At 40.0% G+C, this 15,585-nt stretch overlaps 1 protein-coding gene across 1 annotated transcript in view; it reads right to left on the bottom strand.

Annotated features, from left to right (window-relative positions):
• Positions 1-15,585, bottom strand: part of LOC126419775 (nephrin-like) — a gene marked incomplete at its 3' end in the record, with an annotated part of 483,228 nt that overhangs the window by 188,569 nt on the left and 279,074 nt on the right. Inside the window, exon 3 of the mRNA XM_050086987.1 lies at positions 10,700-10,908. Within this exon, the coding sequence (XP_049942944.1) occupies positions 10,700-10,908 (209 nt within the window). The remainder of the gene's footprint in view (positions 1-10,699; positions 10,909-15,585) is intronic.

Below are 15,585 nucleotides of genomic sequence, written 5' to 3'. Positions count from 1 at the left end.
ACATTCTGTCTGTAAAGACGTTTCATTAGTCCTACTTTGTTGTCATAATTTATTGACTTCTGAGAAACTTACTTTGTGATTGATTTTGTTCTAAAGCCAACAGTTTTGTAATATATTTTGTTGTCCCATATTTCATACAAACTAAATTCGATAAAATCAGGGGGCGAGCTAACTGATGCAACAGAATTATCGGAAACGTCTCTGACTATGATTCAGTTATCGTCTGTAATTACTTCTTCCACTTTTCGTAAGATATGAACTGTTGATGATGTGATGGAGCGTCCAGGGAACTCGTGAGCCTCGAAGATATCCTGGGCTTCTCTGAAACGCTTATTTCATTCGCAACATTTTTCTCATAGCAGACTCACCAAAACAATATTTAACAGTTCTAATACTTTGCTCGACAATTTAATTCAAACCTACTGTTTTATAAAGCCGGTGATCACCGTTATTACCAAAGCCATGTAACTCTTTTGACATATGGAAACAGAATAAGTATTTGATATGGCTAAGACTGTTGAGATGCTTCAGTCATGGATACCAACAAAACCACAATAAGATCGCACGAATCGAACTAATACAACACGTGAAATTACCCAGCGAATAAGTATCTCCTTTAACGTTTGTGACGAGCTGAACTGTTTACGGACTGGGAGTTTGAAGTGCAATAGGCACTTAAATTATCAGAGCCCATCTCAAAAATCGCCTTAAGGACTCGGTTTGATATTAGATCGTGTCCATACCTTACAACTACCATATTGTTGCTCCTGAAATGCTGCTATACTTGTACCAAAGAGACAAACGATATAGGGAAATGTTAGAGCTTGAAGGTTTCAATCGGTTGCCCAGGCACGGGAAGACAGCGCTGTGGTGAGCGCAAGCCCGTCTACATGTGGATCTTCATCTTAGAGTACCCATCCGGCGCAAGATAGTGAATGTTCATAGCTGCTTACACTCCCTTAAAGATTATAAGTAAATCGTCGCATCCACATCTTTGTCTAACCCTGGGTGCCTGTTTACAAGCTCGCCGCCGCTGACTGCAATACGAGGTGCGGCTAGAAAAAAACCGGACTGATGCTGGAAAAAACATTTATTTACAATTATTTACAATTTCATGTTATCTCCTTCAATGTACTCTCCTCCTCGGTCTCTACACCGCTCCATACGAATTTTCCACTGTTCATAGCAATGCTGCAGATCATTTTCGGTAAGTCCATACATTACTTCCGTCGCTTTTTCTTTTACTGCTTCAACAGTCTCAAATCTAGTTCCTTTCAAAGCTGACTTGACTTTAGGGAAAAGAAAAAAGTCACAGTTGGCCAAATCAGGTGAGTAGGGTGGATGATCTAAGATGGGAATGTTGTGTTTTGCCAAAAACGTCTTCACTGACAACGCACTGTGAGCTGGGGCATTGTCTTGCTGAAGGATCCATGACTTTTTTCTCCACAAATCATTCCGTTTTCTCCGTACTCGCTCACGTAGGGTAGCCAGGAAGCTAATGTAGTAATGCTGATTCACTGTTTGTCCCTCTGGTACCCAATCAATGTGCACAATCCCTTTGATGTCAAAAAAAACAATCATCATTGCCTTGAACTTCGATTTTGACATTTGTGCTTTTTTTTGTCGTGGAGAACCAGGAGTTTTCCAATGCATCGATTGGCGTTTAGTTTCGGGATCGTTAGTAAAAAACCACGATTCATCGCAAGTAATAACATTTTGTAAGAAGGTGGGATCACTTTCAATGTTTTCCAGGATGTCAGAACAAATCATTCTTAGGCGTTCCTTCTGTTCAATTGTGAGACACTTTGGAACCATTTTTGAACACACTTTGTTCAGGTTGAAACTTTCATGAAGAATCTGCCTAACACTTTCCTTGTCAACTCCTGTTAACTCAGACACTGCTCTGATTGTTAAACGGCGATCTTGTCGAACAAGTTTACCGATTTTCTCAATGTTTGCATCAGTTTTTGCTGACAATGGTCCGCCAGTGCGAGTGTCATCACTGGTGTCTTCGCGGCCATCTTTAAATCGTTTAAACCACTCAAACACTTGTGTTCGCGATAAACAATCATCGCCATACACTTGTTGTAACATTACAAACGTTTCACTTGCAGATTTTGCTAGTTTGAAACAAAATTTGATGTTAACACGCTGTTCTTTCTGTACACTCAACATTTTCCGACGCACAGACAAAACGTCAACTACTTAAAACAGACGCCACGGGCAGACTGAGTGCAGGAGGCAGATGAAACTCGAGCAGTAGGCGGAGCGAGAGTCACGTGACAGGCCACGCGACTTTCAGCCTTATTGCATTCGTTTTATTGTTTCACCAGTACTAGTCCGGTTTTTTTCTAGCCACACCTCGTATGTCAACCGTCGTAAACGGACTGCGCAGAGCGTCCAGACCCCGGCCGATGTGCATAATCCTGTGTTTATTCATGCTGATCCTACTACCCGCCGTTACTCCGTACTTACAAGGGAACCTCCCCATCGCACCCCCCTCAGAATTAGCTATAAGTTGGCACAGTGGATAGGCCTTGAAAAACTGAACACAGATCAATCGAGAGAACAGGAAGAATTTGCGTGGAACTATGAAAAAGATAAACAAAATATACAAACTGAGTAGTCCATGTGCATGATAGGCAATATCAAGAACTTGCAATGTCAGGAGCGCCGTGGTCCCGTGGTTAGCGTGAGTAGCTGCGGAACGATAGGTCCTTAGTTCAAGGCTACCTTCGAGGGAAAAAGTTTAATTTTTTCATTTTTAGACAATTATTATCTGTCCGTCCGTCCTATGTGAGGTAACTGCGTCGTAGTATGGGGACGCTACACCTATACCGAAAAATTTGAAAACGTTAAAAACAAATGTTTTGACAGAGCACAGGGAAAACTGTGCGACGGTGAAACTGTTACATTCATTTGTTGCAGTTTACGTGACAAACTCTTTATGTTTTCATCACTTTTTTGGGAGTGATTATCACATCCACAAGAAAACCTAAATCGGGCAAGGTAGAAGAGTCTTTTCACCCATTCGCCAAGTGTACAAGTTAGGTGGGTCGACAACTTATTCCTGTCATGTGACGCACATGCCGTCACCAGTGTCGTATAGAATATATCAGACCTGTTTTCCTGTGGAGGAATCGGTTGACCTATGGCCTTGCGATCAAATGTTTTCGGTTCCCATTAGAGAGGCAGGTCCTTTCGTCTACTAATCGCACGGTTTTGCGGTGCCGTCGCAAAACGCAGACACTAAACTTATTACAGTGAACAGAGAAGTCAATGAACGAACGGATAGATCATAACTTTGCGAAAATAAAAAAAGTAAAGTTTTGACTCAAGGGAAGACTTGAACCAAGGACCTCTCGTTCCACAGTTGCACACGCTAACCACGGGACCACAGCGCTCCTGAGTTCGCATCGTTCTCGATGTTGCTTATCTTGCGCATGGGCTACTCAGTTTGTATATTTTGCTTATTTTTTCCCTAGTTCCACACAACTTCTTCCTGTTTTCTCGATCGATCTGTGTTCAGTTTTTCAAGGCCTATCCATTGTGCCAACTTATAACTAAATCTGAGGGGGGAGCGATGGGGAGGTTCCCTTGTTAGTAAGAAGTGCAACCACCTTACGTACATTGTTCCCGACCGGACGAGTATTATCAAGTCGTCGGCATATGCAGACACATGAAGGAACTCCCACGGAGTCTAACGCCTTTAAGAGTCCGTATGAGTCTGCATCAATGATTCGAGTGTTATTTCAAACAGCATCATCGAAAAGGGACACCCTTGACTAACTAAGCTGCAAACAGGAATCGTTCCTACATCCCTCCCATTGACTCTCACCATCGAAGGAACGCCGCGAAGGAGGCGCATAAGGACAGTAATAAAATCATGAAGTATTGCCATGCGTCGCATGGTAGAGTCAAGGATATCATGGTTGATCCTGTAAAAGGCACGATCAAAATCCACTGATACGAACGCCGCCCGCTTGCGACAAGCTTCCGTCAGGGAAATGTCATGGCCTTCGCCTAGGATAGAATGGATGTTGCTCCGGATCCCTAGACAAGCATGGTCGGGTGGTAATGTCTTGGATATTACAGTCTTTAGCCTTGCCGCCAACATCCACGCCAAGATCTTATAGTCAGTATTGAGCATTGTGAGCGGTCGAAATTGATGGGCGCTGACACTCACTGGCGATTTCGGTATTGGTATGAGCAGTCCCGCCATGAACTGCGACGGAACGTCCGTGTCAGGGCTCGATAACACATTATGCATCAACACCAATTGGGACATAATTAAATGTGCAAATTCGGGATAAAATTCGAATGTCAACCTATCTGGCCTTCGTGAATGCCCTCCGTATGTCATCTTCCGTTAAGGGTTCCAATAAAGCATCTGCATACGGATCATCTACCCCCATTTCCATATGTCGCAAAATTTCTTCTCCTATCCGATTGTCGGTCGGCGTCACAGTGAAAAGGAGGCAGTAATGATCCAGAAACCCAGCATCAATGTCCTGCTGTGACGTCAAGGGCCGACCAACACCATCATGGAGCACTGCGATTAAGGATAGGCGATTACGCACATGTCCCTTGGACACATGATGCATGCTAATACGTTTTCCATCTACACTGTCCAAGCACCGAGTACGTATCGAAAGTCCCTCCAATAGACGGCTCGTGTTCGATAAAATGCACTCCTGAATACAATGGACTTCCACTCTACGCTCGGGTGATGCGGCCGTGGAGGACAGGTCACGGAGCTCCATGGTGTAATAATCAAGTGTATCTCGGAGGCACTTCACTTTTTACTTGCTACACATTATGAGAGCTCTTCGTATCACCGGTTTTTGATATTGCAGCCACAATGAAAGAACCGTACGGTGCATCGGCAGAAGGTGAGCGCATGCCTGCCATGTTTCTTCGATCCGCTGTCGACATTCGGTATCCACCAGTAAGGATAACTTAAGTTTCCACGAACTACGGCTGCCATGTGAGGGTTAACGTGCATAAATATGCAAGGTGATCCGTAAAAGCTGTGGGGCAACGTTCAGCAGGCAACATGTGATCTCTTATCCGTCAGAAACACAAATCCGATCCAGCCTGCTCGCCGAGTGGCTGGTAAAAACGTGTAGCCCTCTAGCAGCCCATGGATCTCTTACATTGTAGGAACCTCAGGGCATATTAGTAGAAAAACTCGGGAATAAAGGCATTAAACACGAGATCTCCCTAAAGAAATGTGTGCAGTGACTACTGAGTAAGCAAATTCATCATTCATCATATTGACTAAGATAGCTTCCTTCTACAATTTAGTCTGGTTGGTCGAGTTTGGGTTCGAAAAGGAGCGTAACCAACTATTGGCTCATACATTTAATTACATCTCATTTGGAAATCATTATAGAGGCCGAAAAGTTAGTAATAAATGTAATAGAATGATACATCGGGTAGCACTAAGTGATTTCTCTTACGATCACCATTTCTTCCCTGTTCCGCAAGACGTATCTTCAATAGAGTATCACAGTAACTATCAACTTTATATTTTGAGGAATTGCTTACACTGTTCTACAAAGAAAAATTTTCTAATACAGAGATAAGTCTTTCTCAAGCATTTTTGCATGGGAAATTCTAAACATAAAACAGAAATTCCTCATCAGGCAAAGTTTATTAGTTATATGAAAATAGCACAGTCCTTGCAATGGTGCCCCGTCAAATGTGTTGGCAGGCTATTATGTCTTACTCACAGTACTCTACCTAGCATTAGATGCTCTGCAGTCCGTTGTGTGGTTCTAGTCTTGCTGTAGGCTAGGTTTGGCGTCGTCCTGTTTGTGTGCCGTATTGTACAGTACTGTCAACCCTGGGTACGTACCACTGTGTTTTACCTTCTTCCATACGCGGATTCACTTATGTTTTTACTGCTATTGCGCCGTTTATACGTACAAAAGGTGTAATACATTTAAATTTTCTCTGGTCCACCACTTCTTAGCAATGGAAGGTACCGTTGGAACTCGGAGGTCTGACAGTGGAATGCCTCACACTGTCCGCACACCTGACACAGAGGAGGCTGTCCTATGTCTGATGGAAGAAGCCCTTGGACCAGTGTGCAGCGATTAGCAGCAACAAAAGGCCTGTCTCACTTCCTTATTTGGAGGATACATCATTAACAACTGGTGTACCCATATCATCGACAGGGCGTTCAGGCCCTGAGGCCATTGGATCATCACGGCAGAAAGAGCTTCTGTAAATGGGCGTACTTGGTGATAGTTAATAGGGTGACACATGCTTCCACAAACGTTAACTGGGGCGAATTATCTGGATTTTCTCATTATTGTATTTCTTACCTTGCTGGAGGCTGTATCATTCCAGCAACGAATACAAATGTGGTTCATGCATGATGGCGCACCAGCACCCATTCGTCACAATGTGTTCGAATATCAGCCGTTTCAGGACTGCTCGACTAGTGAGGGGCCTACATCTTGCCCTGCTTATTCCCCAGACCTCAGTGCTCTAGGCTTTTGGTTATGGCGACATTTGAAGGAATTGTTCTATGCCATGCCAATTAACGATGTGCAGACACTGTAGCGTCCCATCTTCAATGAGTGCCAGCAGGTACAACAGCAACTGGGTATACTTCAAAGGGTTATATCTTTGTGATTATCATGAGTACACAATTGGTATCACTGTTCCTAAACCTCTGCAACATTTTGTAATGTATAAGTTGTTGTTAAGAGATTAAGAACTGACTTAGTATTATACCAATTAAAATATTTTATCTGCCATGTGAGTGTAAATTTCTCTGACCACAGCAATGAATCTATTAATCTGGTTGGTGTTGATAAAACTGGCTGAAAGGAATTTTTTCCTCTTTTCTAGAGAAAATCATTCCACTACTGAAGTAATACTAGACAGCTTAAAACTTTGCAGAATTCAGTTTGTAAGGTTACAGAGTCTTCTGTGTTGTCAAGTAAGTTTTCTTCCTTCTTGACATAAATGAAATGTCCCATCACCTTTTGTACTTAAGAAACACATTAGTGTTAATTTTACCATATTTTATTCATACCGTATTTTTCTTTCTAGAAAATGTGTCATCGCCGAGTGTGTCGGAATAATCCAGACTCTTTATTATGTCTGCAAAGAGTATTTATTTGAAAGGTATGGGAAGAATATTTCAACCGTCATAAAGAAGGCTTACAAGCATTACTTTAGAACAGAAATTGGAGACCAGAACAAGGACTGGACATTTCGTATTTTCTGTGCGAGTTGTTACATAAAACTGACAGGTTGGTGAAAGGATAATGATTCAAAATTGGTTGCAGGACCCATACCTTGGAGGGAGCAAAAAGACATGTTACAGACTATTACTTTTGTCTCTCAAATGCGACAGGCTTTGCAAGCAGAAAGTGAAAGAGACACATAGTTTACTCAAATTTGCTTTCTGCAATCGGACCAGTGCCAAATTCTGACAGCGATCCAGTGCCTTCAAGACCTTCAAGACCACACAAGTTTGGACGCAGATAGTGAAGAGGAAAGAGTTGATCAAGATTTGCCATCTTCTCCTGAAAAAAGGGATCCAACATATCAGGAAATAAGTGACAGAGATACGTGTTTCTTAACTCAGGCATACCTTAATTCTACAGTTTGTGGCTTGAGCATAAGAAAAAAGTAGACAGAACTGCTAGGCTCTAGGTTAAAAGAATGCAATCTTCTGTGACGGGATACAAATGTAACTTCATACAGCAATAGAGAAAGCACTCTCCTCCCTATTTTTTAAACGATGGGAAACTGACGTTCTATAGTGATGCACGTGACGTAACGAAAGCTGTCGACTTTAAATACAATACAGAGGGCCGCATACTCGTCATACTTATCTCCAAAATTAATTTAAAGCAGCTCGACTCCACAATGTGAAAGTAACTTCTTCCATACCAGTTGCCTATGCTACCTTGGCTAAAGAGACAAATGGAATTTTGAATTACATGCTCACCTGCTTGTGATACAATGAACAGAAACGGAAAATATGTCGACCTCAAATTACGGCCGCGATATTAGGTACCCAGCAAGGCTACACCAAAAATAGGTGTTTCGTATGTAAGTTAGGTAATAGAGACAGAGATTGCTATTATATAAAAAAAATATGGCCTTTACGAAAGTTTTAACTAAGAGAAAAAACTTTTATGAGTAAGGAACTATAGCTAGTGAATATGTGATTGTCCCTTCACTTCCCATCAAGCTAGGCTTAATGAAGGAATTTGTTAAGGCAATGGGTAAAAGTGGAAGAGGATTGTGTACCTCTCAAATAAATCCTTGTCTTACGCCAGCGAAGATAAAAAAAGATATATTTGTTGGCCTCTAGATTAGACAAATTCAGTGAGACCAAAATTCTGAAGAAACGCTGACGACAGGAGAAAAACAAACATTGATATTTCAAGGAGGAAGAGCCTGTATCTACAAAGAATAAGTAAATTAGATACTTGTTGTGCACCAGAAATTGGTATGCAAAACGTCCCTCAAAGTGCATTCTATGCATTCTCATTTGGATCACTTGTCAGAAATCTGCAACGACGTGTCTGATGAACATGGAGGAAGATTCCATATGGCCAGAAAGATGCAGTGACGTTTCTGATGCACATGGAGAAATGGTTCATATGGTCATCATGACCCTAGAATGGTATGAAGGAAATTGATACATACCATGCTGGCTGATTATTGCTGGAATATATTTCGAGACCACAAGGATATTAACAATAAAAGGAAGAAATAAAAGTATAAATGATATCATATCTGTAGTATAATGATGGGAAAATATATATTCTTTGATTATATATATAATTTTTTAAGCTCTATGTACAATGGTGGATGTGTTGAGTAGTTCGTTTGTTGGTTAAAATTTCTCTTCAACAACGTTTAGAAAAACTAGAATTTACTGTTTTTGTAATACAGAAAACAAAATGTATTGAAGTTAAAATCGCAATTACGCAAAGACTGTACCTGATCGAATATATCTGGAAACATATTTTAATTCAGCTCATTGTTTTCCATAATGATCACAACTAATATCCCAAGAAAAACGAAAAAAGTAGCAAACTTGGCGTATATTTATACAAAAGAAAAGAAAAACAGGGACTAATGGTAATAAGTATGGAATTTCCCTAATGAAGAGTGCGCAGTGACCACTGACTAATTTAATTCGTCACTCATCAAATTAACCAAGATCACGTCCTTCTATCACTCAATCTGGATGTTCGATCTTATTTGAGTTCGAAAAGTGGCATAAAAGGCTACTGAAATCTTCAAATGATTATAACCAACTATTGACTCATACATATAATTACATCCCATTTGAAAATCATTACAGATGGTAACCAGTTAGTAATAGAGGTAATACAAAGACACATCTGTTAACACTAAGTGATGTGTCTAAGGATCACCAATACTTTCCGTGTATTGTATGACTTTCCTTCAATGGAGATTCACAGTAACTATTAGTTTAGTTGACGAACTACATCATATTTCAGAAATTGTTTATTAGTAGACTTCACCAGTATCTTACAGTATTTACGTTTCTTGTACCTCAGTAACGGCTCAGCTCAAATCTTCGCTTATTCCTTACAGTACTGAATAATTCAGAAATCCTTATTAACTACGAATATTTCTTTATATATGATAAACACTTTGAATAATTTGGGTGAAAGTATTTTGTATATTTGTGCCAAATATCACGTGCAAAATACAGAAGATATCCCTCCAGATTTATAGAAACTTAGTGCTTCAGAGTTAGGTTCTCACCATCAGAAGTTCCTAACACTGACCACTTCAATCGCTTTGGCCTTACTATTATTTGCTGTGTCTGATACCTCTCTGGCACACTACTTCGTCTTCTGACTAGATTCATTGCTGAATATTGTTTGCTTTATGGATTCTTCAGTAATTGGAATTTCAAATATCTAACCTAAATTGCACCGTTCCTACATTAAAAAAAGGTCAGCAGAGTAGTCAAGTTATGCTACACATTTATAGTTTTCCAATTTCATTCAGTATCTTCTAATTTGTAATTAGATCTACCCACATAATGTTCAACGTTTTTTCTATAGCGCTATAAGCATCTATTTTCTTCTTGTTTGAACTGGTTACCGTGCAAGTTTCACTTCCGTACATGGCTACTCTTAAACTGAAATTAAATTTTTACATATCCGTGTTTTGCAGAAATGGTTTTCTTGCTATTGACAGCCTGCATTTTATATGCTCTCTGCTTCAACTATTATGCGTTGTTTTATTGCCAAAATAAAAAAATCTCAACAACTACTTTAAGTGTCTCATTCACTAACCTAATACCCTCAGCATCACGTGATTTAATTCTACTAAAGATTCCATTACCCTTCTTGTTGATGTTCATCTTGTCTGGTCTTTTAAACCGCTCTTCCAAATTCTTTTCTGTCTCTGACGGAACTCCCGGCAAACCTTAAGTTTCTATTCCTCCTCAACGAAATTTAATTCATTTTAGAAAGTTCTCCTTGCTGTCCGTTCGAACTAGCTGACTGTACGGACTGAGGAACACTGGGTACAGGCTACAGCACTGTCTCATTGCCTACTCAACTACCGCTTACCTTTCACGTCCTTCGAATGCGGATCACAAATACAACCAAATGGATCAAGAAGACCGTAAACCAGCAGGCCCTAAAGGCGAGGCCGGCTGTGTGCGAGTGCTCACCGATGACGGTGAGGTTGTATCTGGCGGACCTGGTGGGCGCGTTGCGGAAGTCGACGCGGCAGCGGTAGACGCCCTCGTCGCGCAGAGTCACCGGCTCGAGCACCAGCTGCGCCGGGTCGGACACGGTGCGGAAGTAGGCGCGGGAACCAAACACTTCGGGCGCCGACCAGTGCGCCGCCTGGCTCAGCGGCTTCCCGCGAACGTCGAAGCTGCAACCCGCAACACACCATATCTCTGACTTTCCATGGCTCAGCGGGCGCAGCTCTGTAGGCGCTGGTACACTCGCTAACACTACAACACTGTGAAAAACTGTAACTCTCAGCAAGAATGGCCCCAATACAACCAGATTGTACCATAAATCAGTGATTAAAATTTTATTTAGGTAATAAACGAGTAGATCTAATAGCGTTTACAATTGTTCATTAGAAACAAATTTCTTCAGAACATTGTAAAAAGCAAACCCATTTCAGCACTTACAGTTTCCTCATTAATTTTAATGATTTTATTGCAAAGAAAGACCAAAGCTACAAACACACGCAGAATATAATTCACCTCAAATATCGCCAGGATGCAATCATCTAGACACTAGTCACGTCTTAGATCGAAGAAGAAAAGTTTTTTTATATGCTGTTATTCTTTGAAAATTTAAACTTCTGTAACAGTACACATGTACTCAGTCTGAAATCCCGCAATGTACAACATAAGAATTCTTAGAGTATAAGTTATCTGTACTTCAGATCCACATAACAATTACAAAAATTAAAATTCATTTTTGAGAACTATTTCTTTAGTTTTAGCCTTCAGCAGATAGAGTAACCACTTTAGTTAATGTAGGGATAAATCATTGTGCGGAGTGCGTCATTTTATTTAAGTGGTTTTACTAGCGAGATGCGACCATCCTCACCTGTGCATTTCTTTAATGGCAAAAAATTACAGGTTTAAGGTATAGCTAACTCCTTTATCAACACAAAGTCGTGTGACATGGATTTTGGTCAGATTCGTTTCGTCACAAAACTTGTAGAATTTTATTTAATAGTACCAGTCGGAACTCCTACGTAAAAAGAATAACGAAATCATATTCGCCTTCGAAATGCATTGTGATATATACAAAAATTACTGACTGAGGACTTGTGATCTTTACTTTATATCTTACGAATGTGAATGGTTCCAGGAATAGCCACTATGGATAAAATTAACGTCAGTATTACACTAGGATCAAAGAAGACATGTGAAAAAAACGTGTAACACTGAAAGCATGACACTGTATAACTTGTCGAGGTCAAATACTGCAGTGGTAGCCTTTTAGTGAGGACTAACCGGGTAGAATCATCGGTTTTTGGCTCATATTTGATACACTGCTGAGACAATGGTACTCAAGTGTAAGCAGTTTGATCTCAGATATTAGAGAAGCAGAAATTACTGTCGATAGTACCACATAACATCACTGAAAGGAGGAAAGTAATCAACTGGGTGAAAGAAACCTCCACATAGAAGTGTGGGCTGTTACAAACCGGATTTCACTTCATTTGGGAAATGTAACACGTAACACATTTATCAAATGGTGTACGGAATTGTAGTAATGTAATGTTCTATTGATGTGCTGTTTAACCCAGCATACGAAAACAAGTAACTATAAACTGTACGATCTGACCACAGAACTGGAACATAAGACAGCTCTTTGTGTGTTAGTTATTAATTATTATGTACTGTGAAAATTGGAAAAGTCTCTTGTGTGAAGACAGATGAAACTACTGAAAATGATTCGTTCTTAAATTAACTACAAACAACTATTAGTTTGGCAAAGCACAGACTTATTTCAACTTAAATATCTATAGTTCACAGCGAATGCATGGGACATTTTTGATACTAATAGTTGGGCTATGCATTATACAGAAGTAGCCCAGTGACAGTGAGAACCCCTCCGCCTTCACAATTTTATTATAGTAACATATGTGTCAATGAATCCTAGTCGTTGTGGAGAACGGGCGAGGGCGGCACGCTGTATTTCGCATGGCACCAGTTTATCACATCGCTGTGTTAAATAACCACGTGGACAACGACTGTCCACATCAGTAAGCTTGAAGCTAAGACAAATCTCCCGTGGGGATCACGTATATAGAGTAATGGATTTAAGGAACATATTTAACAATATATTCAGTTTATATTTCGTCGTGCTCGAATCAAGCTCAGTTTTTAAGAAATCGGTTAATATTTTTTTTTTTATTTCGTTGTAAAACTTTGAATTTATAGTGAAACTGATATAGCTGAAGAGCTTGTCAAAATAAATAATAATCATTGATTTTGTCGATGTGCCTATCGTGAGAATTATAATCATCCCGTACATATATTTGAAGACATTCTTTGAATTACGATAAACGTGAAAATCGGAAAAGCCATCATTTATTTTACAGAAAATATCTCATTGAGATCCATTTACAAAACAGTATCTTGGTGATTCATTGATGGGAATGAGGTATAAAGTGAATGTAGACGAAATATATGTAATATTTAGATGACCTTAATGTAAACCTTTACATGTGTGAATGTTGAAAAATTTTAATTTCACCTGTAACTGCTACAGCAGAAACTAACTGTTTATTCACTTTGCTTGAGTAACTCATTAAATTTCATAGTTACTTGTCTGAACAACGGAGAAAACCACATTCCCGCGGCAACCAGTTGCAGCTGCAGACTTTTGCGAAAGCTAATTACTGGTGAGTTGTTTGTGCATTTTAGACAGTTATTAAATTTGGTAGCTTTAACTGGTGTTTCTGTGGAATAACTGCTGAAGAAACTTTTAGAAACTTCTGCTGTATTGATAAAGTTGTTTGTGTATTGCCGTCAGATACTGAATTCAGTATTCAACCCGTTTTTCTTGCTGTTTTCTGTTGAAAAAGCTTTCTCTCACTTTGTACGATATAGTTGTTCGTGCTCTGTGGTCACTTATTAAATTTTGTAGTTTTCAGTCGGTGTTTGTTTCTGTTTTGTTACAATACTGGTAAGGAAACTCTTGGAATCTTTCACTTTCTGTATTTGATAGCTTTTTGAGCACATTCATAGTAATTATATTTAGTATTTTCCAGCCAGGGTTGCTTGCCGTTTTCAGTGAAATAGATATAGTGAAAACTTTCGGTCACTGTGTTCAGTTTCGTTGGTGTATCAGTGGACGCATGAATTTTTTAGTCAAGTTATTGTGTGAAGTTTTTGAGTCATTATTACTTGTTGTAGATTAATACCGTGAATAATAATAGTTACTTTCTTTGTAGATAGTGAAATTTGAGATCACTGTAATCAGTTCTTAAAATTGTAGTAACAGAACTTAGAAAACATAGAGGTTTACTTTTTTCAGTAATGAAAAATATTTTACCACTAGTGAGAAGTGTGGGCTATGTCCTAGGTTTGTGAGTAATGGATTACGGTCTGAATTTTGTGCGAAGTATTTTTATGTAGGGGGGGGGGGGGGGGGGATGCAGTGGGGAAGCCATTGGGCATCCTACTGAGATCCTCTCCTGGAACTGGCGGTTGGCAAGAAGGATGCTAGGAGGAGGAGATATTCAGATAGTTGAACTTTGCGTGTTACCAGTAGAGTTGACCAACTGTCAGAGTTCAGTGGAGAGGAAGCTCTTTTAGCTACAGGTGTAGGAAGCATGCATCGGACCTCTATAGTTAGGGAGCCTAGTTTAGATGCAAATTATAACTGAAAAAAGAATTTTCTTTAATGTAGTTCTTATGGTAGTCGCAGGAAGTGTTGGGGAGTGAGAACCAGGTCACCCCTATTGTAAAGGCTGGCGCAGAGTTGGCTCAGGTGTCCATTAACATAGGGTAGTTCTGTAGGAATTTTACTAAAGAGAATCAGGTAGTCATTGTGAGTGGAGCTGGGAAAAGTTTTCTTATGGATGACCTGAAAATGAGAACTACTCTGAATGGTGGCTAAAATCCGCATTTCGTGTAAGTATATCAGCGTCATGTTCGGTTGCATGGTAATACAGCTGTCAGGCGTGTTAACATAAGACTTGAGAAGGTACTATGGTTGGAAGGGATGGTTCAGATTACAGTCGTATCGGATGATTCTGTCTGCAGGGTAGGTTTCATAGACATGGCCTGCACAGGTATTTGAATGTTGTGACAACATGGATGAATTTAGTGAAAGCAAACTTCTAATGGTGGTTATTTACGGATCCCCTAACTCTGCTAAAGCGAGAGAGTGTTCACTTTATAGGAAGTACAAAAAATTAGTTGTATGTGGTGACTTGAGCATTAATATTGTGTAAATGAGTGTGTGACAAAGAGGATGCTGGCAGATATCTTTAATTCATACCATCCGATGCAAACTGTATTCATTCCAACGAGAGTACAGGAGAACTGCAGTACGACCGTACACAACATTTTCATTCTCTATTATTAGAGGGGCATTTTGTTAGCAATACGGTGAAAGTCCTTTCAGACCATAATGAACAAATTTCATCGCTAAAAGATTTGTGTCCTCAGTCTTCTGCTTTTTCTTTAGTGACTGTCCCACCTGGCGTCAGTGTCCGTGAGTGATTCGCTCTCTCCATTTTGTTCGATCGTTTCCCATGTCTGGATGAAGATTTACAGCGTTTGAAAATTGTTTTCTATTAGAACTTTCAAAACGGGGTACTAACACCAACAGACAGTCCGGGTAGCTAAAAAAGGAAAGAATATCATGTAGAATGAAGAGGGTATTATATCAGAATGTTAGAAGCAGGATAAAATTAAAATCATATGGTTAGTCGTTTTTTCTTCTCAGGATAAAATTAAAATCATATGGAGAGTCGTTCTACCCCCATGAACCATAGATCTTGCCGTTGGTGGGGAGGCTTCCGTGCCTCAGCGATACAGATGGCCGTACCGTAGGTGCAACCACA

The sequence above is a fragment of the Schistocerca serialis genome, chromosome 1 (genome assembly GCF_023864345.2).
Source record: "Schistocerca serialis cubense isolate TAMUIC-IGC-003099 chromosome 1, iqSchSeri2.2, whole genome shotgun sequence".
In the NCBI taxonomy this organism is placed as follows: Eukaryota; Metazoa; Arthropoda; class Insecta; order Orthoptera; family Acrididae; genus Schistocerca; species Schistocerca serialis.
Note: the sequence above shows the minus strand (reverse complement) of the source record. Positions and strands in the feature narration are given on the sequence as shown.